General features: G+C 36.8%; 2 protein-coding genes across 2 annotated transcripts in view; one reads left to right on the forward strand and one right to left on the reverse strand.

Annotated features, from left to right (window-relative positions):
* Positions 1 to 27962, reverse strand: part of slc30a9 (solute carrier family 30 member 9) — a 990624-nt gene that overhangs the window by 429367 nt on the left and 533295 nt on the right. The window lies entirely within an intron of this gene.
* atp8a1 (ATPase phospholipid transporting 8A1) overlaps positions 1 to 27962 on the forward strand; it is a 338290-nt gene that overhangs the window by 70726 nt on the left and 239602 nt on the right. Inside the window, 1 exon segment of the mRNA XM_051928331.1 lies at positions 23583 to 23697. Within this exon segment, the coding sequence (XP_051784291.1) occupies positions 23583 to 23697 (115 nt within the window).

A 27962-nucleotide genomic window follows, 5' to 3' on the forward strand; every position in this document is an offset into this window, starting at 1 on the left:
TTATGTATCTGTTCTAATGTTCAATGCCAGCAAATGTCTCTTCTTCTTCATCATAAAGAGTATGTGTATTATTAGACTGTTACTAGGCTCGCTCTATAATAGTGGTATAAAATGAACAGAAAAAGATGATCATGGCAGCCCTACCCTTGAATTGGAATTGTCTGGATATTTTATACTATTTTACTTTACTGTTTATACAACCTTTGTCAGATGGATTACACTGCAGTACCAATGCAGCATAACAGTGGAAAGAAGATGAGATGACAGACTTACGAATTTGGAGTGACTGTTGCCAGCTATTAGTGCCTGATAGTTACACATTTTAACAAAAAAGTGGTAAAGTCTTTTGGACAAACGTTGTGGTAGGCAGTGAAACATCCCCCTCAACATTCTCCGATTGTCAAACCACTGTTTTGCATCCAAACCATCCACATTTTGTTCTCACCGGTCCTAGCTCCTGTCTTTTGTCGACGAATACTGCATTAGGAGTGTTAATGGCATGTAAAGCAATATCTATGATTTCTGTTACTTGTGATCACGAGCTGAAGAATTTGCAAACATTCTGCACTGATAACCATGTGAAGTAGCACGGGAGCCAGCATACTTTTTGGTGTTCATGACTGACTTGTAGGTCACATGTGTCAGCTATATTTGTTTTTGTAAAATTTACACATGCAGGGCACACTCAGGATGGATGTGTGTTCACTATCATATCAGATTTATGTCACTTATAAAATTTAATTTGAACAGTCAAACACAAAAGATCGAATATAAGCAAAAAATCAGAATTGAATCCCTTTTAGCTGCAGTGTGAACATAGCCTCTGAGTCCTTGGCAAGCAAATTAACTAAAATACATTGGGGAGCTGCCATCTTGTGTACTCAAAAATATCACTGAAATAAGCATCTTTTTTATTTAAAGGGAAATTAGGGTTAGGGTTAAACCCACCTTTTTGACAATTTTCTTATCTGCCAAAAAAAGTAAGAATACAGAAATCCAAAATGGTATCATTAATTAATTTAAGAATTGGCATTTGTCTAAAAATCTTATTTAAAGCAAAACATATAAGCATTACATCCCTATAGGAACTGTGTATAACACTCCTATTGTTGATAATCACCAGTATTCCAAAAACAGTGACTGGCTTTTATTCGTCATATGAATGCATAATATTTTTAGCTCATCTTTTCTTTTTTTATCTTAGGGTAAGTTATACCATTGTATATGAATTTTGCGAATAAACTGTGAAGCAAAAACAACATTTTTCTTAATATATAAATACTGAATTTGTATATATAATATCTATTTGTTTTTCACATAAATATTGATGGTTACATGATCTTCATAAAATTAGAATGTTTGGTTTTGATTTTAGCCTTTACATTTAGGATGTGTGTGAACGTTTCATTTCAGCTGTAGGTGTGCTTCTTTCTTACGTGTCAGTTAGCCTTTGTTAAAATATGGAAAAATCAGCGGAAGAATATAAGTGGATTGTCACTGGCTAATAAACACAGATTAGCATTCTGTTCAGGTTTCCTATGGAAATGAATGGTGGGTATGAAAGAGACCAGCAAGACTCAATTGTTAAATGAAGTGGAAAGTTAAATGATGATATACTACAGCTATAAATAATTGAAAGGAGTATCGTGTTATTACCAACATGATCCATGAAATTACTCCCTTTGTAAATGCTTGAGTCACGCAAAAAGGAAAGAGTTGCTCTTCCATTATACCAAAATAAACTACATTTCATTAGAGCCCTGAACATTTTCTATATACTATATTTCCTCCCACATCCCAAATATGTTTGTGTGTATGTGTATATGTGCTAGTTTAATAGGAGACTCTGAATTGGCCAGTTACGACTGAAGGTTAGTATGTGCATGTTTTCTGAGATGGGCAGGCTCGCACCTTGCTTTTGCTCCCTATAACCAATAACTGTGTAATTGAAGTAGAAAATGGATGGTCTGACTTCTCTTTTGTTGAATAATTTGTACATCCTTGTTTCTCCATTATGTGAATTGTTATAATAAATGCAGTTAATGGTGCTATATAAAGTAAACATTAATTGAATATGTTGTTCACTTCCTTTGGGCAGTTCTTAAGTCTCACAAGCCTCAGTAATAAACATTCCCTATGAAAGATGACCTCAGTAAGCCATTGCATCCTGCTCCAGAAAGATTTCTTTTCTGTAGACACACTTAATATAGAGGTAACAGAGAATTCTGTGATTTCAGTATTGATTTGGTGTGTAATCCACTTTATCCACGATGTCCAGTCAAGTCATAGATATTATTGATTATTGTGTATTTTGCAATAATGGATGAGTATTGCTGTCATGTATTGAATATATATTGCAATTTACTGATTTTTTTTTTTTTTTTGCTGTGACAGGTTCAGTTTTTCATCAGCTGATTGTGTATTCATTCACCAGTAATTACCAATGTACAGTATTGTTTCTGTGTTTGCTGAAGATATACTGTATCATGTTGCAGAATATGGCCCTTTTTGTCTAAAGGTGGTATATTGGTATATGTGGTATATTGTCTTAATCCCAAGAGGAGTTCAAAACCGGGATAAAGCACTTAGAGGTGGTAATGCCGTCCGCTGCACAACCACCCATATTAGCTGGTGAGGGCTAGAAGACTTTAATAATTAATTTATCTTGCGGCACTTTGTTCAGTTTCTGAACAGAGTAAGCCTTCTTGTAGTTTTTCAGTTAAGGGCTCATGATTAGACTGATACTCGATAGGCTGCCTTAAATAGTCAATCGTATTGCAGTTCATGGAGCACCATGTTTTTAATTGTAAATTCTTTGGCTAATGGTAATATACTTTTTCAAAAAATTAATTTCCAATGGTTCTATTTAGCCACTCCTCAAATGAATGATCTAAGAGGGAAATTAAAATTGCCTGCCTTTTTTCAAGTGGTTTTGAATTACATTGATGGATCCTTTGGCTTAGATATAGCCGAAGGGAAGCGGCGCTACTGCCTAACAATGCCGTGCTGGGGCATTAAACAGTATGCATTTAGTAAAAGACCACTGTCAATGAAGAAATTGAATTCGGTTGTAAGGGAAAAAAATCACTATAAATCTGTGCAGCATGCCAGTTTCTGTTTTTCTAGGATTTAATAAAATTATAGAATGCTTTAGAAATCAGATTACTTGGAATCAGAACGTGATTTCTCAGAAATGTGATCCCATTGTCTCCTTGAGTGGTCTAAACTTTATTTTGTTAGACAAGTGGAACATTGAATTTTTATGAATTATTCAACTTATTTTAGTTTTTTTTTAAGAAGCCTTATATTCCATCATTCTTTTACACTCTTTACTTTTCCCTATTTAAAATATGCATCCTTGCATTTTACAAAACTATACTGACTCTAAATAGGCCATTTTGAAGTGGTCTGATTTCTTAAACCTACTGTAAACTTAAGTTAATTAAAGAATAAAAGTAATGTTTAGGATGTGTGACTACTTTGGGGAAAACCCATGCAGGTTGTGTCTAGAATGGTATTTAAATCCATCCCTCAGTATACATGAGACAGCCGTCACTTGGAAAAACAGTAAATTTGTGCTGTTACTGACTTATTTGTCATGTGTTGTGCACTGTGATGACGATTACAGTTGTGCTTTAAAATACCTGAACAGCAAGGTGAATAGGTAGATGACAGAACTTTTACCCCATTATCTGCAGCTTTACAGGTGTAAAAACTGTTGAAATTTAGGAGTATATCTTTATGAATGGGACGCATTATGGGAAGCAAGAAAGCTTTGTGAGTAAACGATTTTTAAAAATAAGATCAGGTAGTCAAGAGTCATTCAATTTCCTTCCTATGATACTAAATACAAGCAACATCAGAAGTGAATGAATGGCAAGATGCATATTTGTGTGTACTTGGGGTAATTTAGGGTTCTTTTTGAAATAAAACCAAGATCAGAAAAGATGCTGTCAAAGATGGCCAGGATTCTTACCAGGACACCTCTTCGCTGGAAGGATCGGGGGAGCAAGCCTGGTCACAGCGTTACCTCCTCTGGGACGCTATATGGCAGTCCCCATGGGTTGCAGTGATGACTCGGACTCCCGCAGGGCTTCATGGGAGATGGAGATGTCTACAGCCTTGTTGGGATCCGGAGGTGTCGCCAGGGGGCGCTGCAGCTGTTCCTGAGCCTGTGTCGGCAGACTGCCAGAAGTGGTACAGTGAGCACCTGAAACACTTCCGGGTGCCTTATATAAGAGGCCAGTGGACAGTACTCGATGAACCAGAGTCGGGTGGAAGGTGGACGAAGTTTGCTGAGGAGGATTGGAGGAGAAAAGAGAGAAAGAGAAGGAAAAGAGGAATATTGTGCTTGTGCATTGGGACTGTGTTGTGGGAATGGGAAGACATTCTCCACGAGTGAAGAAAAATAAAAACACTCCCCCTATGTGGTTCTGTCACAACGTTTCTTTAAAAAAAATACAGTGCTGCGACGTAATATTTTGTATCTTTCTGTATACATATTCCAAAGTGTTTTTTTGTGTAATGCAAGTAATCTTGTCTTATAATTAAATTATAATTTTAAACATCTTCAACACCCTGGGCTTTAAGTTATATAAAAGTTAATTGGACTTAACAGAATCCTAAAGTTTGCAGGCTGACATTATATATTGGTGTATTGTTGGTACTGGGTTTTGACTTTGTTTCCATATTTTACTTTTTTTAATCTGTTTGATAATTGATTAAGAGCAAGACGGAATCAGAGAGGGCTATGTTAGTCTCCCTGGAAGTTGACTCGTCTTATTTGTATTGAGTCTGTTTGTATTGATGTGTACATGTAGTGTTGTTCTACAGTGTTCCATTAGTCTTTCTAGGCAGCGTATGAGTGCGGGGTACATCTTATGTAAGTGTAACATTTGTACTAGCTATGTGTGAGGAATATTGTCACATGCTTTTTTGAAATCAATGAAGCGTATGTGTAGGTTTCTGTATTTTTTTTGTATGTGTATTGGTGTATCACAGAGTCAATTAAGAGCTATTCATTGCAGCTGATGGGTTTCCTTTTAGTTCTTTAAGTATATAATTTTCTTTGCTTTTGGGATCTCTGGTGTCTTTTGATTTGGGTTTCAGGTATGTGACACCTTCTAATAAAACAGATGTTGTAGTGGATTGTGTATAATGTATGTCAGATTGTCTGCAAATACCGAGTGATGATACTCTTAGTGTATGCCAGACATTGTGAACTCTATCCAAGCCCAGTGCCTTCCAGTTGTGTGTTTTCCTTATTGTTTCTGTGAGGTGTGCTAAGATGATTTGCTTGAAGTGCATTGGGGTTATATTGTCCATGTTTTGTTGCTCCTCCTTGATTCAAGCTGCTGTGCTATTATGCTGAGCCACAATGAACTAGAGAGAGTACCAGTACTGTGTGAGGTTTTCCTGTGTTGGTGTGCCATTGGTTTCAATTGATGTGTTGTTCAGTATGTGTCTGTAGAACAGTTTTTCATTGTTTCAGAATTATGAATTGTGCTGTTTTCAAACTCTGTGTTTTAACAAGTTTTTGATTAAGTCTATTGTTGTGTGTCTATATAGTCATTGTACTGTTCATGTTTCATGTGTGTTTTTATTTTCTTTTTGATATTTGATGAAGTTTATCTTGCAGTTTTCTTGATGTGTTGTTCTTTTTGTCCTGTGTTAATTGGCCTAAGTCACATCTAATGTCCTTGACAACAGGTCTTACCTCCTTTGGTGGTTAGGGGCTTGGGGACCCCTAAACAGCTATAACAGTTTTTGGGTCTGTATGGATTGGCCATTGTAGTAGTCGGTTCTACTTCTACAGCAGTAGCCAAGAGGGACTGTAGGTCACTTTTCAAACTCTGGCCTCTATCAAACTTACAAACATGATCCTTTTTATCCTGGGTGATGACTGAGCCCGTATGAATTTCATATTTTGTTATAACCAGTTTTTTTTTAAAATGTAATATCTCTGCTGGAGAGTTTAGTAGTCTACAGTACCTTTGATACGACCCCTTCTCCTTGACCTTATTGGCATGGGTGACCCTACCAGGAGCATAAAGTTTCTGCCAGCATCACTCAAAAGATCATTACGACAAGCCCTCCTACCACAACAAGTTTGTAGACCTTAGGGGGTTTATTATCATTATTACTATTAACAAAGTGTAATCATATAGTCAAGCAGTTTTGCCAGCTATTCAAGGAGCTGTGGCCAGAAGGTTGTTGGACATAAGTGCTAAGGGAAGCTGTTAAGAAAGAGACCATCCCTGTAATGTTAGCTGGAATTTGCAGATTTGACTGGGAGCCAAAAAGGCAGAAACTACAGCAGCACCCAAAGTGCTGTAGGAGCTCCTAAAGTTAGTGGATACTGACAGTGCCAGAAGAATTGCTTGGGTTTGGGTTCATCTCTGTGGCTGGGATTGCCGCAATGATTAAAAAGCACTGTGGTGGAAAGGTAGCAGGGTGTGCCTTATCTACTCATCTGTTCATGACCTTCATTTTCAACAGTTTTGCAGATTAGCTTTGTTGACAACTTATTAGTATACATGAATGTTGGTGTGTTAATGAATATGTCCTGCACTTCAATTATCCTAAGTTGGTCCTACCGTTTTCCTTAATGCTATCAGAATAAGCTTCAGCAATCCCACAACCCTAAATTGGATTAAGCATGTCAGAAAAAATATATAATGTATGAATGCATAAATGGTTGGTGACGTAAAGGAACTGAATAGAGCTGTACATTATAAATATGTTAATTTCTTATCCAAGAACTGTTTATATGTAACTTTACTTAAATAATAAATATTTTTCAGGTAATAGGAGTTAACTTTTTATTATATATTTTAGAGTAGCATGGAAAAGCAGTGGGTATAATTGCTTCCTAACAGCTCTCCTTGGCTGGGGTGCATCCTGTCCGAACTTTTTGTGGTTTTGTGCATTTCCTCCAGCTAGTTCAGTTTCCTCCCATGGGGAATAATTTGTGTCAAGTAGGTGTGGTTCCTGTCTAGCACTTGTTCTTGCAATGATAGACATGAGAAAAGTGAGTGTTGAAAAAGGATGGATTGAAAGTCATTGAGGGAAGATGGCTTTGAAAGTTGAGAATCCACTGCATGACCGTATTTGTTAAATTATGAAAGATTTAAGTATTCATTATGGGAACATCAGCCATATAGTTTAACATCGAGCAGATTTTTGAACTAAATAAATAAGAAACAACATTGGAAGTTTTGGCAGTTTATATGGGTATCTTGGAATGATTAAGCTACAAATCTTTAAAAGTAGTGTTGCTTTTTTATATATAAATGCCTTATTTAAGTAGTTGCTTTTTCCACCAGCTATTGTAATGGAATAACAATTAGCATGACCATTCATTATTTATGAACCATCAGTAAACCGTCACGTGTGTGCTTCAAAAAATATCTTATTTTATTTGGGCAAACAGTGAACATAAAAAAGAAAGTGCTTTCTTGTCTTGTGTCTCAGCATGGTAAGTGTTATGTGTAAATTTGATTTTAGAAATAAATTTAAAATACCAATTTTAAAAGTGTGCTTTCAACCTATTTTTTGACTAAGCTGTGACTGAATGGGTATATCTGGTTTGAATTAGTTCTTCATCGATTAATATTTAATTGTTGCTTTTGTATGAAGGTTTGCTTCTTTTATGATTTAAAGCATTATGATCTGGGGACAGCATAGCTCTTATTACATATTCAGGTCACATCAGCAGCTACTCCCTGATGTTTTGAGGGATGGATATAATGTTTGAAATATATGTAGTGTAAATTAATTCTTTATTTGTTGTGGTCATTGCTGCATCATATATCACAAAACTGTCATTTGCTTAGCAGAAATAATCAGTTTTTCTGTGTATGAAAAAAGCACTCACATTGCTTTTGTAAGAGCAATGATCCAGAAAAATATTTTTTTTCTTCTTTCAGTTCAGTTTCATGCTGTTTTTTCATTTTAGTACAACAACACTGACAGGAATAAAAATAGATATTGTTTACAGTTCTATAGTTAAATTGGCCTTTTTCCAAAAAATTAGGCAGGAATTTAGGTCAAATACCAAATGGTAGATAACAATTTGATTTTCTCTTATTTATCAAGAGAGAGATGCAATCCTTCACTAAGAATTACAAACTTAAGCAACGTTCCATAAAATTGTCTAATGGGCCCCTGCATTGATACATTTTGAAGAATCTTTTCTGTGTAGCAGATTTCACACGTACTCATGTTAATGCATTTTCATTAATATATAATAATGTATTCTCTCCTAATGAGTCAGGAATCTTTGAGTTGCTTACAATGCTGACAATGCTTAAAGCATTACAGAAATACTTTGGACTCTGAAACTCTGGGCACTTGAGTGTTTATTTTAAATTAAATAATCATGGTCAAGAACCTTATGATCCAAACAAAATCAAAATACAAAACAACATAAAACTGAAAGGTAACAGAGAAGGAAAACCAATAGAATAGAAACAGAAATGTTGAGACTGTGTAAGGATCTAGCACCTGACTTGGCCTCAAATTAGTATATGCAATAATAAACTGAATGCAGTTTGATTAGAGTTTTGCAGACTGACTTAGAAGAGAATCACAGAAGGCCTAAGCTAAGGTGAATAAGCATTCACAGAAAATTTCAAGGTAGGTTTAGAATGTCCTTTTTTATACAAAGGAAGTAGTCTAAAGTGTTGTGAGGTATTTTAGTTGTTGAATTTTGCAGACAGTTCTCTGTTGGGGTTCTAGCAGTATCATTGTACATGTTATTCTATCATAAAGTACTGTAATTTATTCAGAAAAGCCATTGAGGACAAAATTGTAATGAATCAACTAAGTATCATAACAATGTGTGGTTTAAAACAAATGTTCTGCCACAGTAAAAATAGGCAGAAAAAATGTTTGAAATGGACCATTAGATGAAAAAGAAAAAGCATAGTCAAAATAACATGCAAAGGTCAAAAGTACCAAAATAACCAAGCCCAATACATAAACCAAAATAGATAAAAACACATATCTTTGACTCCCTAAAAATGATTTTTTCAGTAGCTCATGCCACAAAAGAGCTTTGTTGTCGAATCTGAAATCTTACACAGTGGTGCACCACCATCATAAACAATCTCCTGAAGATGATGCCAAACAATGCAACTTCAAGGGGTTACATAGTGGCAGCAGAGCTTTGTTGCTAATGACAAAACAAGCACAAAATGTCAACATCCACAGGTATAAGCTGAAAAGGAAAGTGGCAGTGGTAGGCTGGGCAGTATGGCCTAAGAATGAAATCAAAGATATTTTCACACCTACACCTACAATTTTAATTTCTTCCTTTACCATGCCTACTGACTTTAAGTGCTTTGAGCGTCTCGTCAATACTATGGCATAAACAATCAAAACTGTGCATTTCCCAGTCATCTGAAAATTAGCTAAGCTAGGGGGGGCTCTGCCCACTGCTCGCTTCGCTTGCCCACCCCTGTGTGGGCCCTACGTGCTAGCCAGTTCCTGGATCTGCTGCTTGTCACGAATTGTGCTGTGCTTTTGTATAAACACAAATATCAACTCTGTCTTTGATATCTCCGTCTTTCAAAACTATTATCGCTGACAGTTCGTCACATGTTGGTTTGTTATATATGCAAGCGTGATCTTTCGGATTCAAATAGAAATCCAAGAAAACTTCTTTGTCTGTGTTTTTCAGATAAATTTCGTGTAAAGTAAGATACTTTTGGACGTATGGATTTGTACCCATTATTGACTGCAGAATTTCTAATACGTCCGATCGTTTAACTCTTTCGATTCTATGTTGCGTTGCTTCTCCGTGATCATAAATATAAACCTGACTGAATTGTGGTTTCTTTGAAATTAAACTTGTAGTAGCTTTAACTGTTACGGGACCACAGATTCTCATAGTGTATGGTCCTGAATCATGTAAATCTATGTTTTGAGCATTGAATGATGCGAACGTGAACAAATTATTGTAGATTCCGATATTTTGTCTGTAGTGTTTGTGGATTTCACTTTAACCAAATAACAAATCTTTTATTTCTTGCGGAAACGCCTCTTCATTGGGAAGAAACACTACTTTTCCCTGATGGCAACATGAATTAGACGATCTACAAGTCTCTGACTTAAACTTTAAAGCCGACCAATATCTACATACAGTACTTCTGTCATATCACCTATGTCCATATATTCAATCTGTTTTTGCTGTTCCGTTATTTCACAGAGTCATAATTTCCGTTTGTTAGCGCTAATGCGATCTTTACTACCCGTTTTTTGAGACTTTGGAATTTTAGTACTTTCATAATCTCTAACCTGCTCTGCATGTGTATCGCGCCAACATTTTTTAACCTCTTTACGATGTTCTACTTTGTCTTCTATTCTTGGTCTTTTCTTCTTCTGCTGTTTGTCTTTTATTTCCCCCGTTTGGACCTGTTAGGTTTTCAATTCATCTCTTGGCACAAAGTCTCGTCTCGCGGGACTTGAGATATTTTCAGAGAGATAATTTCGTCTCATCTCTCTGAAATAGTCTTGTCTCGTCCAAAGATTTTTTTTATATAATAGAGAGAAATATGTTACATTGGCATTACCTTTCTTTTGATCTTCGCAAGGAACATTCTCTTGCTTTGTTTGCTTGCTATGAGCCTGGGTTTGTGATAGGCATTGACAAAGAATAGGACTGGTTTCTTGGCTCTGAACTTTCACTTGGTTTCTGACTTAAGTTTCATCTCCCAATCCAATTTAGCAAAAAATATACCTGCCTTTTCCTTTAAGGCATAATATATGCAAAAAGGAATTCGACGGTACTCTGTACTCCTGCTTAAGCTACTATTACTATTCTATTACTACTATGACTACTTCTACATTGTACTTCTACTACTGTATTTTCTTTGTACAAAAATATGAAGTTGGGATCCGAAGATGGTAGTTATAGCTGACACTTTAAAATTAGTGGAATTGAAAGGTGCAAAATTTCTGTGTTAGGGGTCAAGCAACCCACTTCTTAAATAAACGGTCAAGATTTATGCCCTGTGCCTCTGTATTAATGGTCACAGAAGAAAACCCTTAGGCTTGACATAATGGAGTCTTAAGACTTGTACTGATCATACATTTGTGCCATTATAAGAAAATGCAGTCAACATTGAGCCATTTTTGGTATGGCACCCTTGCTGTTGGTCTGACCCAAATTATATAATATCTACAATCAAAGGAATTTGAAGCACTTAACCATTTTTACTAAGTTGTGTTGATGCTGATAAGGCTGTGAAACTCTGTCTTTGGAAGTCTGAAATGAGCTGTTTTGTTGTGACAGCATTTAGTACCCCTCTGTTGACGTAACACACTTTTGTTGCTTTGATTTTGCAATTAGGAGCAATTATTATATAACTTGGGGCTAAGGCAGCACTGCTGAGGGGCATAAGTGTACAAAAGTGTGTATATAAGCTTTTTTGTCTCTGTTTGCTCTGTTCTGTGTTGTCGGTCCATAAGGAAATTTGGTATTCAGCTGACAATAAGGTGAGACGGGCCCAGATCCCTTAAGTGTCAAGACCTGTTTAGAGAGGAAAATTGTATTAATTGTATTAATTGAGCTGTAGTCAGTAAAGGCCATCATGTGATGGCATCTTATAGTAATCTTTTAATTTCACATCCCTCCTGAAGGTAGACTAGAGCAATTCAAATTATTCATTATTCACAATTTCCAGCACTTAACAGCCACAGTCATTGGTGCGCATTTTATTTTCTTATTGCCCATTTATATAATACTAGCTTTTATATTGTTTTGCTGTTGAGCTTTACAGTAGATTCAGAAATTATTCAAACTCTGTAAGCTTCTGCATACTTTATTGTGTTGTAGGTTTAATTTTAAATGGATAAATGTTCCATTTTTGCTCCTCAATCTATACTCAATAACTCATCATGACAAAGTTAAAAAACATGTTTTCAGAAAGGTTTGCAAAGTGGTTTACCTTTCACCACGACAATGACCCCAAGTATACAGCCAAGACAGTGCTGGAGTTGCTCTGAGACATGTCTTTAATGTCCTTGAGTGGCACAACCAAAGCCCAGACTTAGACTGCATAAAAAAATCTGTGGAAAGACCTGGAGATGGCAGTTTACTATCACTTCCCATCCGATCTAACGAAATGTTTGTGAATCTGCTAGGAAGAATGGGATAAACTACCCATTCTTATTCGTATTCTTATTCTTATTGAGTGTTGATTACTTGGCAAAAATGGCAAAAGTATCCATTATCCATTCAAAAGTAAAAATACAATGCAGTAAAGTGTGCAGAAAGTGAAGAGGTCTGAATTCTTTCTTCAGCCACTGTAGTCTCTGCCAGTGTGTTTCACTGCTGTAGGTTTGTAAGCCAGGACGCTTCATACATAATTCAGACTATACTGTGCTAGGGGGTATCACTTCACACATGTGGATTTACACCTGTCTTTGATGCCAGTGGGGGTGGACTGTTCAAAATACATGAAATGACTTTGCTTTATAGTAGCTTTGTTTGAGAAAGCTAAAGGAAGGATTATTGCTGAAATTAAAAAAAAAAAAAAAGTTCTTGCTAGACCTGCAAAAAATGATTTGTTACATTAAAATTAGTTATCATGCATCTGCCTGTTACTGTAATCTTAATAAAAAGGATAAGCGGACCTAATTGAGATGAATATCTGTTTATTTTCTTCTCCTATTTTTCAGACTGGTAATGTAGGGAGGCAGAGCCATTCCAAGCACTGATTATCACTAAATGGGAACTTGACCAAATACAATGGGGGACAAAAGAATCCTAATAACTTAGATCAGGCTATTACTCAGTAGCCACTGCATCTTGTTCCACTTCCAGACTGAGAATGAGTTGTTTTGTTCAAAGCTTTGCACACATGCAAGCTAAGAGGCTAAGAAAAGTCAGAACTGCTATTGGTTGAACACCGTTTTCATTGGAGCACCATAACATACTCCTATATATATATGTTGTACATTTTTATGGTAATGCAGTGGTTAGCAGTCATACCTGGTTATGATCTGTGTGAAGTTTGCGTGGTCTCCCTCAGTCTGCATGCAGTAGGTTTTCCACCAGGTACTAAACTTTTTCTCCCTCATCCCCAAAGACAGGCAGGTGAGCTTAGGTTTATTAATGATTATAAATTGGCAAGATGTTAGTGTAGCTGTGTTCCTGAGTGGGCCCTGTGATGGAACCATGGGCTTTTTCCTGTCTTGTGCCAAGTCCTACAGACATTCCTCCAGACCCTGCTTTGGATCAAAAAATTTCACTGTCTAGTTCTAAATTATAAAACTAAGATTAGAGCTGAACTTAAAGTTAAAAAAGAAAAATCACAATTATTGTTGTATGTGTTTACCTTCTTGAAAATTAAATTAAAATCTTAAACCATTTTAGCTTCTATAATTTTCCTTATAAGTATCCAGATTATTATTTATTTACACATAAATTCACAAGGTAAGCATAAGTCTGAGACATGTAGAGTAAACTTAATATTAAACACACATACAGTTAGCTCCATAAGTATTTGGACAGTGACACAGTTTTTTTAATTTTAATAATTTTGGCTCAATACGCCACCACGATGGATTTGAAATGAAGAAATAATTACATGCTTGATGTGTAAGCTTTCAGCATTAATTCAGTGGGTTTAACAAAAATATAGTATGAGAAATTTTTACACATGGTCCCCCCATTTTCAGGGGCTCAGAAGTATTTGGACGTTTGATTGACAAGCTTTTGCATAGCCAGGTGTGAGCAGTTCCTTCATTATTTCATTAACTATTAAGCAGGTTGAAGGTCTGGAGTTGATTCCAAGTGTGGAATTTGCATTTGGAAGCTGCCACAATGAACTCTTAATATGAGGTCCAAAGAGCTGTCCATGCAAGAAAAACAGTCCATCATTAGGCAGAGAATTCAAACACATCTGAGAGACAGCAGAAACACCAGGAGTGGTCAAATCAACCATCTGGTACATTCTTAACGAGAAGGCACACACTGATGAACTCAGCAAACCTGGACAACCATGGAAGACAACTGTGCTGGATGATCGCAGAATTCTTTCCTTGTTGAAGAAAAAACAATTCACGACATTTAGCCAAACCAAGAACACTTTCTCGGAGGTAGGTCTATCATTGCCAAAGTCTACAATTTAAGAGAAGACTTCATGAAAGTAAATACGGAGGGTTTACCACAAGGCACAAAACATTGGTAAACCTCAAGCATAACAAGGACAAATTAGACTTTGACAGAAAATATTTTTAAAAAAGCAGTCCCGTTTTCTACCAGTTTTCTTTGGACAAATGAAATTAAGATCAATATTAACTAGAATGATGGACAGAAAAGAGTATGGAGAAGAGAAGGAATGATCTGCAGCGTACCGCATCATCTGTGAAACATGTTGGAGGCAGTATTATGGCATGGGCATGCATGATTACCAATGGAAGTGGGTCACTGGTGTTATTTGATGATATGACTACAGACAAAAGTAGCAGGGTGATTTCTAAAGTGTACAGGGCTATACTATCTACTCAGATTCAACCAAATGCTGTAGAACTGATTGGACAACTCTTCACAGTACAGGTGGACAATGAGCCAAAACATACTGTGACAGCAAACCAAGTGCTTTTCAAGGGAAATAAGTGGAATATTCTTCAATGACCAAGTCAATCAACTGACCTCAACCAATTTGGACGTGCATTTCACTTGCTGGAAGATAAAACTGAAGGTAGAAAGTTCAACAAACAAGCAGCAACTGAAGACCTAGGCCTAGCAAAGCATCAGTAGGGTGGATACCCAGCACTTGGGTAAGGTCATGTGTTCCAAACTTCAGGCATTCATTGACTGCAAAGGATTCTAACAAAATATTAAAAATGATGATTATATTTATTATTAGGTTAGTTTGTCCAAATCTTTTCTAAATGGCTCATGCAATGTTTTGTTAAATACCTTAAATTAAAACTGCCAGTCTACACTTCAATCACATCTTGATTGCTTCATTTCAAATCCATTGTGGTGGCGCACAGCACCAAAATTATGAAAATGTTATCACTATCCAAATACTTATGGGCCTAACTGTAACACTAAACAGGACTTTATTAATTTCTTTTTAATTTTCAAAACTCATACAAGGATGTGACAGATTTTTTTATATATATTATTTTTTTACATTTCTGCAAAACAGTAAATAGAAGGTTCCTTCTTTACATTAAGCAAAAACAAACTGTTAAAGTCTGCTGAAGCACTGGACATACCTTATCGCCTCCTTCTAGTTATTTTTCCCTAGACTTGTATATTAGTGCTTTCAGCACTACATTTGCATCTCCACACAGTCATGCCATTATTTTTCAGTAAAACAGATGCCACATGACCTTTAAGCACAGAGTAAAAAGTGTCAGGCTGTGCAAACAAGGGAACAGTAATATAGCCGTTTACTCAATGCAGATGCACCTTGACAGAGAGGCACTTAAAATTAGTGAGTAGTGGCAGAAAAAGCTAAAGGGCTAGTTGCCCCATTGTGTTCTGTATAGCCTTATTTTTAGTGTATTATAATTAATTGTAATTTAGTGCACCATGTGTATCGTGAGTTTATAATGTTGTTTAACATTATTGGTGAATGTGATTTTTATTATCTTTAAAATTGTGATAACACATGACTGTTCAAAAGAAAAAATGTTCAAGGCCTAAAATAAATGAATGGATCGTTTATTTAGTCTCTTATAAATACTCATCGAGCATAGTGGACCTCAGTTTAACGGGAATACTCCAATTGGTAAGAGAGTAAATTTCATGATTTTTACTCCATTAAATAATCATTTTTCTTTTGTACATTTACAGATTTTACTAATATTCTGGCCGCAACTGGGGGTTGGGCGCCAAAGGCGCCAGGTGGGCTTGCCCCCCTAGTATATCCATCCATCCATCCATCCATCCATCCATTATCCAACCCGCTATATCCTAACTGCAGGGTCACGGGGGTCTGCTGGAGCAATCCCAGCCAACAGAGGGTGCAAGGCAGGAAACAAACCCCAGGCAGGGTGCTAGCCCACCGCAGGACGCACACACACACACCAAGCACACACTAGGGACAATTTACAATCGCCAATGCACCTAACCTGCATGTCATTGGACTGTTGGAGGAAACCGGAGTGCCCGGAGGAAACCCACGCAGACATGGGGAGAACATGCAAACTCCACGCAGGGAGGACCCGGGAAGTGAACCCAGGTCTCCTTACTGCAAGGCAGCAGCACTACCCACTGGACAGAGACAACTTTTTTCTCATTTTGGTTCTGTACATTACCACAATGAATTTTAAATGAAACAACTCAGATGCAGTTGAAGTGCAGACTTTCAGCTTTAATTCAGTGGGGTGAACAAAACGATTGCATAAAAATGTGAGGCAACAAAAGCATTTTTTGAACACAATCCCTTCATTTCAGGGGCTCAAAAGTAATTGGACAGTTGACTCAAAGGCAATTTCATGGACAGGTGTGGGCAAGTCCGTCGTTACGTCATTATCAATTAAGCAGATAAAAGGCCTGGAGTTGATTTGAGGTGTGGTGCTTGCATGTGGAAGATTTTGCTGTGAACAGACAACATGCAGTCAAAGGAGCTCTCCATGCAGGTGAAAGAAGCCATCCTTCAGCTGCGAAAACAGAAAAAACCCATCCGAGAAATTGCTACAATATTACGAGTGGCAAAATCTACAGTTTGGCACATCCTGAGAAAGAAAGCAAGCACTGGTGAACTCAGCAACGCAAAAAGACCTCAGCGTCCACGGAAGACAACAGTGGTGGATGATCGCAGAATCATTTCCATTGTGAAGAGAAACACCTTCACAACAGCCAACCAAGTGAACAACACTCTCCAGGGGGTAGGCGTATCGATATCCAAGTCTACCATAAAGAGAAGACTGCATGAAAGTAAATACAGAGGGTGCACTGCAAGGTGCAAGCCACTCATAAGCCTCAAGAATACAAAGGCTAGATTGGACTTTGCTAAAGAACATCTAAAAAAGCCAGCACAGTTCTGGAAAAACATTCTTTGGACAGATGAAACCAAGATCAACCTCTATCAGAATGATGGCAAGAAAAAAGAATGGAGACAGCGTGGAACAGCTCATTATCCATAGCATACCACATCATCTGTAAAACACGGTGGAGGCAGTGTGATGGCTTGGGCGTGCATGGCTGCCAGTGGCACTGGGACACTAGTGTTTATTGATGATGTGACACAGGACAGAAGCAGCTGAATGAATTCTGAGGTGTTCAGAGACATACTGTCTGCTCAGATCCAAGTAAATGCAGTCAAACTGATTGGGCGGCGTTTCATGATACAGATATACAATGACCCAAAACATACAGCCAAAGCAACCCAGGAGTTTATTAAAGCAAAGAAGTGGAAAATTCTTGAATGGCCAAGTCAGTCACCTGATCTTAACCCAATTGAGCATGCATTTCACTTGTTGAAGACTAAACTTCAGACAGAAAGGCCTACAAACAAACAGCAACTTAAAGCCGCTGCAGTAAAGGCCTGGCAGAGCATTAAAAAGGAAGAAACCCAGCATCTGGTGATGTCCATGAGTTCAAGACTTCAGGCTGTCATTGCCATCAAAGGGTTTTCAACCAAGTAATAGAAATGAACATTTTATTTCTAGTTATTTAATTTGTCCAATTACTTTTGAGCCCCTGAAATGAAGGGATTGTGTTTAAAAAATGCTTTAGTTGCCTCACATTTTTATGCAATCGTTTTGTTCACCCCACTGAATTAAAGCTGAAAGTCTGCACTTCAACTGCATCTGAGTTGTTTCATTTAAAATTCATTGTGATAATGTACAGAACCAAAATGAGAAAAAAGTTGTCTCTGTCCAAATATTTATGGGCCTAACTGTATATACTGTATATATCTTTCAGTTACTGCTGGGTCAGAGTGGCACAACACAATTTTGCTAGTGCCCATTGCTGTTGATTTTAAATTAGCAGAAAAATCTGCAATTAATTTGGCACATGATGCCTCGGCTGTACATTAATCATGACTGCAGTACACAATGACTTATGATATACCTACTGTCAATAAATTCCAAAATGTAATATGGGGAAGCAGATGCGCTGTGTAAAGACAGTTTTAGGTATTTATTTATTTAGGGGTTCATCTTAACATGTAGTAATTATGTCAAGGCTAACTAAGACAGCCCATATGACAAGAAAACCTGAAATTTTCAAAATGGTCTGCTAAGTCTCATGTATGATAGATGTCTCATTATAAAATTACCAATGTGAAAATCTACAGGCCAGAGTGGGATTATTGCCAGCAGAGAATCTACAAAATTGGACTATGGCTGTAACACAGAGCTACCTATCTTGCTATCCTACTTATCCAGAGCATGGTTGCGGAAAAGCTGAAGTCTTCTCCAGCAATCACAGGGTATAAGGCAGACACATCACATGGACAGGGTGCCAGTCGTTCTCAAAATGAACACACACACACCCACTGCTTTTTGTTCTGAGCCAGCAGCTACACTGCCAATCCAAACCATCATGGAGGAAATGAGAATGCTTTTATTAATTAACATGTGAACCCAGACCAGCTCTTATTAGGACAGATTCAGATTTTTACAATAATGGAATAACATCAGTTGTTGGTAAGGATATATTTTTTAACATATAGCCAATTTCAAGTTTTTTTCAATAATCAGACTGTGAGCAATAGTGATACTGAACCCTTCTGCTAGTGACTCCATCTGTAACTAGTGGTGATGGCAAGAAAGGGGGGTCATGTGAAAAATCTTATGAGTTGCAAGTTCTGCATCTTGGCATGAGTGAGGTGACAAAATAGTCATGAACTGCTAGACAGCTGCATTAAATGTCATGATTAGTGCAGTTAACTGTTGAAGTACATTTAGCTTAATCAAGACCTGTATCATGAATATGTCAATTTGTAAAGTGTTATTCAAGGAAGTAGTAACATAATTGTGATAGATTTTTTCTATCACACACACATGGATTCATATATATATATATATATATATATATATATACATATATATATATATATATACATATATATATATATATATATTTATATAAAATCCATTGTCTGTCTGTCCGCTTTTCATGAGAGAACTACTTAACGGATTTAGATCAGGTTTTTTTTTATAATTTGCTTGAACATTCCAGTTGATTTTGTGACTTCTTTCATTGTGCTAAGTGTCATAGTTTGCTTGTGGTACCGATTTATTTGCGCAAATCTGAGAGACACGCACCGGGCTGAGGGGAAGGGGTGGTAGACGGGGCCCTCCTTACTCACGTGCCAGTCTCTATTCAAGTCCGCATTGATATTGCATTGGTGAGAGAGTTTTAATTCCTCTAATCGCGATGGACATGCCCTTTCAGTTCAAAAGATTACAGTTCTTGTTGAAGCTTTGCTTAGCAGTGTCAATTAACAAGGCCCAGGGACAGACACTCAAGTTAGCAGGGGTTGATCTTAGCTCACCATGGTTCTCGCATGGTCAGCTTTATGTCGCTTTCTCCCAGGTTAGTTCCCCAAGAAACCTATATGTCCTCGCCCCTAATAACAAAACCAAAAATATTGTATAATAAGAGTCCCTTGGATACGAAAGCTATCAATACTCATTCTTCTCAATGGAAATTACATTTTTAAAATTTTTTTATTTATTTTTAAAGTTTGATCTTTTTCACTAGTACACAGGCGGAGCCGCGGGGGACAGCTGGTAGTTAATAAATAAATAGGTAAGGAATGACCCATAATATATATACGATAGACAGTAAAGAAATTGTTTGTTGATGAATGGAAAAAAATGATCTATATAACAGGCAAATAGATTATATGAAAGACACTATATAATAAATAATGAGTGACTAATCATTGACAATATATTTTAGACCATAGATAATACTTTAGTCTAATGAAAGAAACTGATAATAAATATAAAAGGCACAACATTTTATACAGATGCATGGATAAAAAAACAACACAAAACATAAATCTGAGCTGACATAGCTTTCATAATCTTTCTTCTGGAAAAATGGCACACATATGTGAATTACATTTCCCCTTTTCAATACTTGTCTAAGAATTGCCCAAAGAAACCTTATTCATTCTGGACCAGCTATTAAATGCTTTTGTTCTGTTAACCAGTAGAATGGCTAAATCTTTTTGTAGTTTACAAGTTTCTTGGTGTCTGCATACTTATATGTCGGTGGTGCTTGTTGTGTGTGTGTTTGTGTGCGCAGTGGAAGGTTTTTAACTGCTGATAAAGTTAGGTGCCAGCAATTCCAAGTCTAGTAGAAGGACCTTATATTCTATTGAATTTAGCTTTGCCTCTATAATTTGGAAGGAGATACTTATAAAAGCTTTACATGACAACTACTACTAATAATACATTTTACTGGTATAGCATCCTTCCCATGCACAAAGCGCTTAGGTTATAACTTTCAACTTAAGCAACACCAACAGCAACCAGAAATGCATATTATAATACACTAGTCATTTAGCCCATTACAATAACGGGCGCTAGAACAGTAGTGCATAAACATTAGTAGGAACAGTCTGTATTAAATGGCAAGGGACTTTGACCTCATTCTTTTTGTTGGTCGTATTTTTCTTTCTTTCAGCCTTTCTTTTGTTGATGTTTACTTGCTGAGCTGACCGTTCTTCGTGGGCTGCAGCTGTGTATTGTGTGTCTTTAATTTTCTGTGACAGTAATACTGTCTTGTACGTCCGCTGGCTTGTACGTCTGTAATATACCTTTAATTTTCTCTGGCGGTAATACAGGCGTGTGCGTTGGTAATATGCCTTTAATCTCCTCTGACAGTAATACTGGCTTGTATGTGGCTGTAATATGCGTCACTGTATTGTGTGCCTTTAATTTCCTCTCGCAGTAATACTGGTTTGTATTTCCGTAAAACGCCTCTAACTTTCTCTGACAGTAATATCGCGCATTTCACCGTGCCCCGCGCATGCGCACTTCACCAGAAGCCCCGCGCATGCACACTTCACCAGAAGACACACACACACGGACACCTGGACGCATAAAGGGATTTTATTAAAGAGGATTCTATGGCTTTACCATAGCTACTTATTAGCCCATGAACCAAAGCAATGACAGTAAGTCAAAGGCTGATTCTTGTTATCTTAAGGCTATGTCACATTACGTGTCTCTTCCAGCGATTTTCAGTCATGATCTTCATGAACATAATTTTAGTGAGTTAGTTGGCGGTGTGCGGTATATATGTGAAAGCAGTTGCATAATGTGTCATATACCCCACGAATCATTAACTTGTCTGTGACGCAGTCCATCAAAATCAAACAGATTTAATTTTATGTTTAGTCGGAAGGGCGGGTTTATGTACATGAGAGCTGACAACCAATAAATTCTCTTCTGGAAGTACAATGCTTTTAATGTAGTGTAGAGCATTAAGGAACACACATGTGTTTTGGACCACACAAAGAGAAAAGTTTATCTTTCTTATTTTTCTTGTTTTACAAAAAGGAAAAAAAAAAAAGCAGAGATTGCAGCTGCTCTCACGTTAGCAATTTAACCCTTTGTACAGTGCTTACTTCATCAGGCAGCACGCTATTGGCTTCAGGAGAAGGAGCGAGCACAACTGTGCTAGTAGGTCGGCACTCAGCTGGTACTGTAAATGTGATATGGGCAGCAGTTTTCAGTCGTCCAGTGGTCGACAGAGGTCAGCAACTGCTGTTGGCAAATTTGACATACCCCCCAACTAGAAGCCACGTTATGTGACATTAGCTTTACGGGATAGAGCTGATTTTTTTGTCTTGAAATCTTCAGGGCCCACATTTCAGTTTTACACTGATGCACATTGAGAAATGGCATACTTTGGGTTTCTTTATCTAAGTACCTCTCTTAGTTTGTGGGGGCCAGTTGTGCTGCATTTACAGTCGTCGAGGTTTCACGTGGTGACCCTCTCTTGCTAACCATAAAGTAAAGTTGGCTGTGACTTAGTGATCAATTAACATGTTTTCTTCAATGAGATGAATGCCTTACTTTTGCATACGGTATTCCCAGCTCATGCACCTTGCAGTCCTTTGCATGGCTGCTATCAATGTTGCATTTTAACTAAGGTTTAGGAGTTAAAAGTCAATATTCCCCTTACTCCATGAAAAGCTTCAAGCCTTTGCTGTGAGCCACCCTCCAGGCAATAGGCAGTCTGCTTTGGAGAACAGAAGCTGAATGCAGTCTTAGCTGATGCAGAGAGAGCAGAGACCTAATGCTGACACTGGATTATGAAGGATGGGTTGGACATTCGGTAAATGGACTCTGTTGTTTTTACATAGTTCCAACTTTTGATTGACAATTAGTGAAAAGATCTGTCTATCATAGTTTGTGTAGTTTAGTTATGATCACACATCTCACTGATTTTGACATCTTAGTGTCTGAGGTATACTTTTAAGAGCATCATTTGATTGTAATTGATAAAATCTTGTCAAACAGAGAGATCGAGATGCTGCATACCAGACCAAAGCCCACTCACTTCCATGGAGAAACTCTTCCTTTACTTTACAAAGGAGTTTACTTTTGGCTGATGTGGGGGTTTGATGTTAGGTTTCTGTTAGATTGCATCTCATTGTGGAGCTGTAGTGGAAGTCTTGTGTATCATGCCAGAGAAAAAGAAGGCAATGGTGCTTAATTGTGTATCAAAGAATTCCAGCTCATTGACAGTTCCCATTTTTTTCTGCTTTAGAGAAGTAAAGAACCACTCATTGTTATTTTGGTATTAACCCTGTTAAAATGACAACCATTAGCTGTAATAAATGGTTATGCAAAAGAGTCATTTTGTGATGGATAGAGAAATGGTGTTCAAGGGCAGAAACATTAAATTAATAATGACTTTATTGTCTTTATGGTGTAACAGTTTAAATTTTTGTTTCCAATTTATGGTGTTTTAGAGTCGGCTCTGGTCCACCCACTTTTCTTATTTTCTCCACATGACTAGTTGAGCAAGCCTACTGTTATGATACCATAAATCCTTACTTTGGCAGCATTTCAGTGGACTGACCTAGAAAATAGTCATTTTAAAATTCATACGCGGCCAAGTGAAGCTTGACAGAATGAGTATAACTATTAAAGTGTGTCACAAGCATGGATCACAGTTCATTTTTAGAATAGTAGTCTTAACTGGGATGGGAACAAAATATTCATTCCCTATAACACTAGCAAATAACTAAGGCTGACTCTTGATAGAGGGTGTGTTCAATTTGAAAAGAAAAAGTATTCAGATGAAATAACATTTTGTCAGCTACTGTTCACTGTTCATGAACAAAAAGGATCTCTTCAAAACAAAGATTCCACATTTCTTTTTAAGCATGGCTGAGATACAGTATGCTCATTTTAATCCATGCTCTTCTAGAACTTCTTAATGCAGAGATAAACGTTTAAAATTTGCTGGTATACAGTATGTGTACACTGATCATGTTTTGACTGTTGCAGCCGCTTAGGATTACACAAAACTACGTGTATTCACTTTGTGAATTGGACATGGAATTGTACACATGTAAGACCATCCTTTAACTCTTCAGTGAGAAGGCCTCATTATGTTTCACTTTCCTTTGCAGGATATGAGAAGACAGAAGACACTTCAGAGAAAACATCGTTGGCAGATCAAGAGGAAGGACGGCTAATATTTATAAATCAACCTCAACTAACCAAATTTTGTGGCAACCACGTCAGGTATTTTTACAATAATATCAGCTTGCAAACTTGTAAATGGCTTTTGTAAAAATTAATGTTGTTATAGGGAAACAATTCCTCAAAGTATTGTAGAAAAAAAATTGAAAATTACAGGTAATTAGAGATGCTTTTTGTCATGTACACATTAAAGTGCATATTTGGGGCAGTTTGCTGCCTTACGCCATCAGATTCCTGGATGCTCTTTGCATGAATGTTGTCTGTGGAGTTTGTATGCTTTCCCTATGCCAGGTTTTTCTGGTTTTCCATCTGTATTCAGTTCAATTTAGTTTTTTTGTATAGCTCTTTTTCAGTAAAAAGTACACTGACAAAATCCAATTTGGAACTTTGCAATTTACTAATTACGTAATTCGCACACATAAAGTATTTCCAACTGAATGATGTCAAAGCATACTAACAGTTTATGCTCTTTAATATTATCATATAATGACAAAGGAAAATAAAACTTTGGAGGGTCCACAACTTGTTATAATGCAAAGTCCAAAGACAAAGTCAGACACTGTTCCAGTTCTGGAAGCTTAGGAAAGCTGGGCAGTACTGGGCAGTCTAAATAGATGACTGAATCCTTTCATCTTTGAAGTACAAGGCTCCCAGTATCTTTTGTGTCTTTTCCATAGACAGGAAAAACAGCCTGGATGTAGTGCAGATACCAGGAAAAGAAGCATAATATAGGAGGCTCAGTAACATTTCTTAATTATTGTAATAATTATGTATGTTTTTAATGACTGTGAAACAGAAATACAATAGTCCGGGTATGCTAGACTAAAATAGTGAGTCTTCAGCTTGGATTTAAAAGCTGAGACTGAAGAGGCATCTCTTGTATAAACAGGCAGATCATCCCTCAGCTTTAGAGCCCTGTAGTTAAAAGCTTGCCTTCTTACTGTTTTTATTAATTCTTGGAATCTTTAGTAGACACTAGTAGCCCTTAGTAGAATTTGTAGCATCTTGAGGTGCACAATCGTATTTATAAGCTCAGATAGGTAATTAGGGCCTGTGCCATTTAATGCTTTATATGTAAGAAGGAGAATTTTGAAATTGGTTCTAAACTTAACTGGAAGCCAGTGTAAGGACTTGACAACAGGAGTTATGTGTTTATGCTTTCTTGTTCTTATAAAGATACTTGCAGCAGCATTTTGAATTAACTGAAAGCTGCATATAAAACAATTTCAACAGCCAGTATATAACACATTGAAGTGGTCAGTGCTGCTTGAAATAAATCCATGAGTTAATTTCTTGGCATTTTCTCTATTTAGAAATCATCTTAATGTTTAAATATTTCTTTTAGTAATTTTTTTCATCCATCCATCCATCCATTTTCCAACCCGCTGAATCCGAACACAGGGTCATGGGGGTCTGCTGGAGCCAATCCCAGCCAACACAGGGCACAAGGCAGGAACCAATCCCGGGCAGGGTGCCAACCCACCGCAGGACACCCACAAACACACCCACACACCAAGCACACACTAGGGCCAATTTAGAATCGCCAATCCACCTAACCTGCATGTCTTTGGACTGTGGGAGGAAACCGGAGCGCCTGGAGGAAACCCACGCAGACACGGGGAGAACATGCAAACTCCACGCAGGGAGGACCGTAATTTTTTAATTGATTTTATTTAAAATGAAAAAAAAAGCATTCCATATGATCGAGTTTAACTTATACAACAGAAGAAATAACATTAAATACAATCAATTCAATCTTAACAAACCCCCACCCAAGAGAAAGAAAGGAGAGCCAACAGCAAGAGCAAATCTTTAAAAAAAATAAAGAAGGGAGAATTTCCTTTTCATGATATAAATGCTTATTCTAAAACGTTTCTAATTAGATCTTGACATATTTTTAAAAAAAGTTTTGAATGGATCCTCTAAGTGAAAATTGTATTTTTTCCAATATTTAAAATAGTATAGAACATCATTTACCCACTGACTTATAACAGGTGGGCTGGGATTCTTCCAGTTCACCAAGGTAAGTCTACATGCTAGTAGTGAGGTAAAGGCAAGTATAATCAATCTGTCCTTCTCCACTTTAAGCTCATCTGGGTGTACACCAGACACAGCTGTTAATGGGTTTGGGGTGATAGTGACACCAACGATATCTGATAGGCATTCAATGATTTTTGTGAAGAATGATGTTAATTTTGTGAACGCCCAAAACATGTGGCCCAGTGAGGCTGGAGCTAGATTGCAACATTCATTGATTGAATCTTGGCCTGTATACATTATGGACAATTTTAAATGAGATAAATGTGATCGATAAAATATTCTAAGTTGGATGATTGAATGCTTTGCACATATTCTATGCACAGCTGCCTTCCACTCCTTTTCAAAGTAGTTAAGTGAAGGATATTTTCCCCAATATACCCTGGGATCTTTGAAAGGAAGGGACTTTAAAATGTTTTTATATATTATTAAGATGATGTCTGAGTCTTCAAGACTGATCAGTATTTCTTCTAAAATAGAAATGGTTGGGAGGTGAGAAAAATTGGGCAGGTTCCTTTTTGCCAAGTTTCTAATTTGCATGTAGTAAAAAATTGTGTTGATGGGAAGTTAAATCTGAGGCGTAATTGTTCATAAGATGCAAAGACATTATCTATATACTGTTCTGTAAGTGTTTTAATCCCGGATGTTTTCCAAAGATTAAATACTGTGTAGGTTTTATAGGGTAGAAAAAGGTGATTATCATGTAGAGGTGCTAAGATAAAACCTTTTGTGCCTTAAAATGTTTCCTACATTGGTTTCATATTGATGGAGTCATTGATGGACAATTGGATTATTAGTATATTGACAATAATTTGTATTTAGTGGGGCACAATGCAGGGAATATAAAGAAGTACAGCAAGATTTCTTTCTATTTAGACCTGGGATGTGTATATTCATCAATTAGTGTCAATGTCCAGGTCTTTATATTTGCCACCTAATAATAAAATTGAAGTTTAGGGAGTGCTATGCCACTTTCTGCTTTAGGTCGTTATAAAGTCGTCATTTGCATGCGTGGGTGTTTTGAATTCCAAATTAAGAAGGTTATATTGAGTCTAATTTCTTAAAGAATGATTTGTTAATGTATGAAATAATTTCATAAAAAATAGGATATGTGAAATAAATACATGTTAAGATAACTCACATATGAGTATGTGTGAGTAGGCAGTAGCTTGGTTCCCTGTGCTGCTGGAATAGGGGCCAACTGTGTCTGAACCAGTTTGGATAAGTAAATTAGAAAATGAAACGATGGATATCTCTTTTTATGGCTTTTGCCTTGTCAAATACAGATGCAAATCAGCTCAATCAAAAAAAAAAGAGTTTTAGATGTGAATGCCCATTAGTGTAACCTTAACTGCTGTATTTAAAGTTGTTTAATAAATTTAAAATAGATTCAGATAGATAGCCATGCCCTAAATCTTGGGTCCATGGGGGTTCGGTTTTCATCAGGGTTTTGTGTGCTGTCCTTGATCTTAGTATACATTTTCTTTGTGAAATTTGTTTCAGATTGATCATTAATTCTAGAGTGTGTGTGTAGGTGGATGGCTGGCTCACTATGTCTCTCATTCAGAACATGTTCTTATCTTCAAGTAATTAGTTCTGGGATATTCTTTGATTTTGTGTAGCCCTAATTAATATAATCTCATAAAGAAATGGATGGACCTCCCCACTGTTATGTTATTAATTCTTGGAACCTTTAATGTGCCATCATCTTGAGATCTTAATGTACACTCTGGTTTGTATATAATGATAAATTCAGATAAGTAAGCCAAGCTTTGGCTGTTTAAAGTTTTATATGTAAGAACGTGGATTTTGAAACATACAATATATATCATGTTCACTATTCATTCTTGAAAAAGATCAATTCATGAAACCAAAGCTTTTATTATGGATATTTAAATCAGGACTTAAACAACAAAGTCCGTGTTTCAATTCTGTATCTTCTTGTGGAGTGCCATTAGTCATCCCTCAGGTAAAGTTCTTATTTCTTCTGAGGAAGATAACATACTGCCTTTTAAGGTAGGAATCAGGAGATATCTCTCCATTCATTATTACAACAGGTTTTGCCTGCCAATTCGATATATTTTGAGATTTTTAAAGTATTGCGATTGTGTATGTATTTCAATTCAATGTTGTGATTTATTTTTTTTTTATTGAAAAGAGAATTTCTCTCCAACTTCATATTTTCAAGTCATTGTGAGTCATACAATTAAATTTATATTTTAAATTGAAAGTGTTTTTTCATTGTAAATTTCATAACTGTATCCATAACA

The sequence above is a fragment of the Erpetoichthys calabaricus genome, chromosome 5 (genome assembly GCF_900747795.2).
Source record: "Erpetoichthys calabaricus chromosome 5, fErpCal1.3, whole genome shotgun sequence".
In the NCBI taxonomy this organism is placed as follows: domain Eukaryota; kingdom Metazoa; phylum Chordata; class Cladistia; order Polypteriformes; family Polypteridae; genus Erpetoichthys; species Erpetoichthys calabaricus.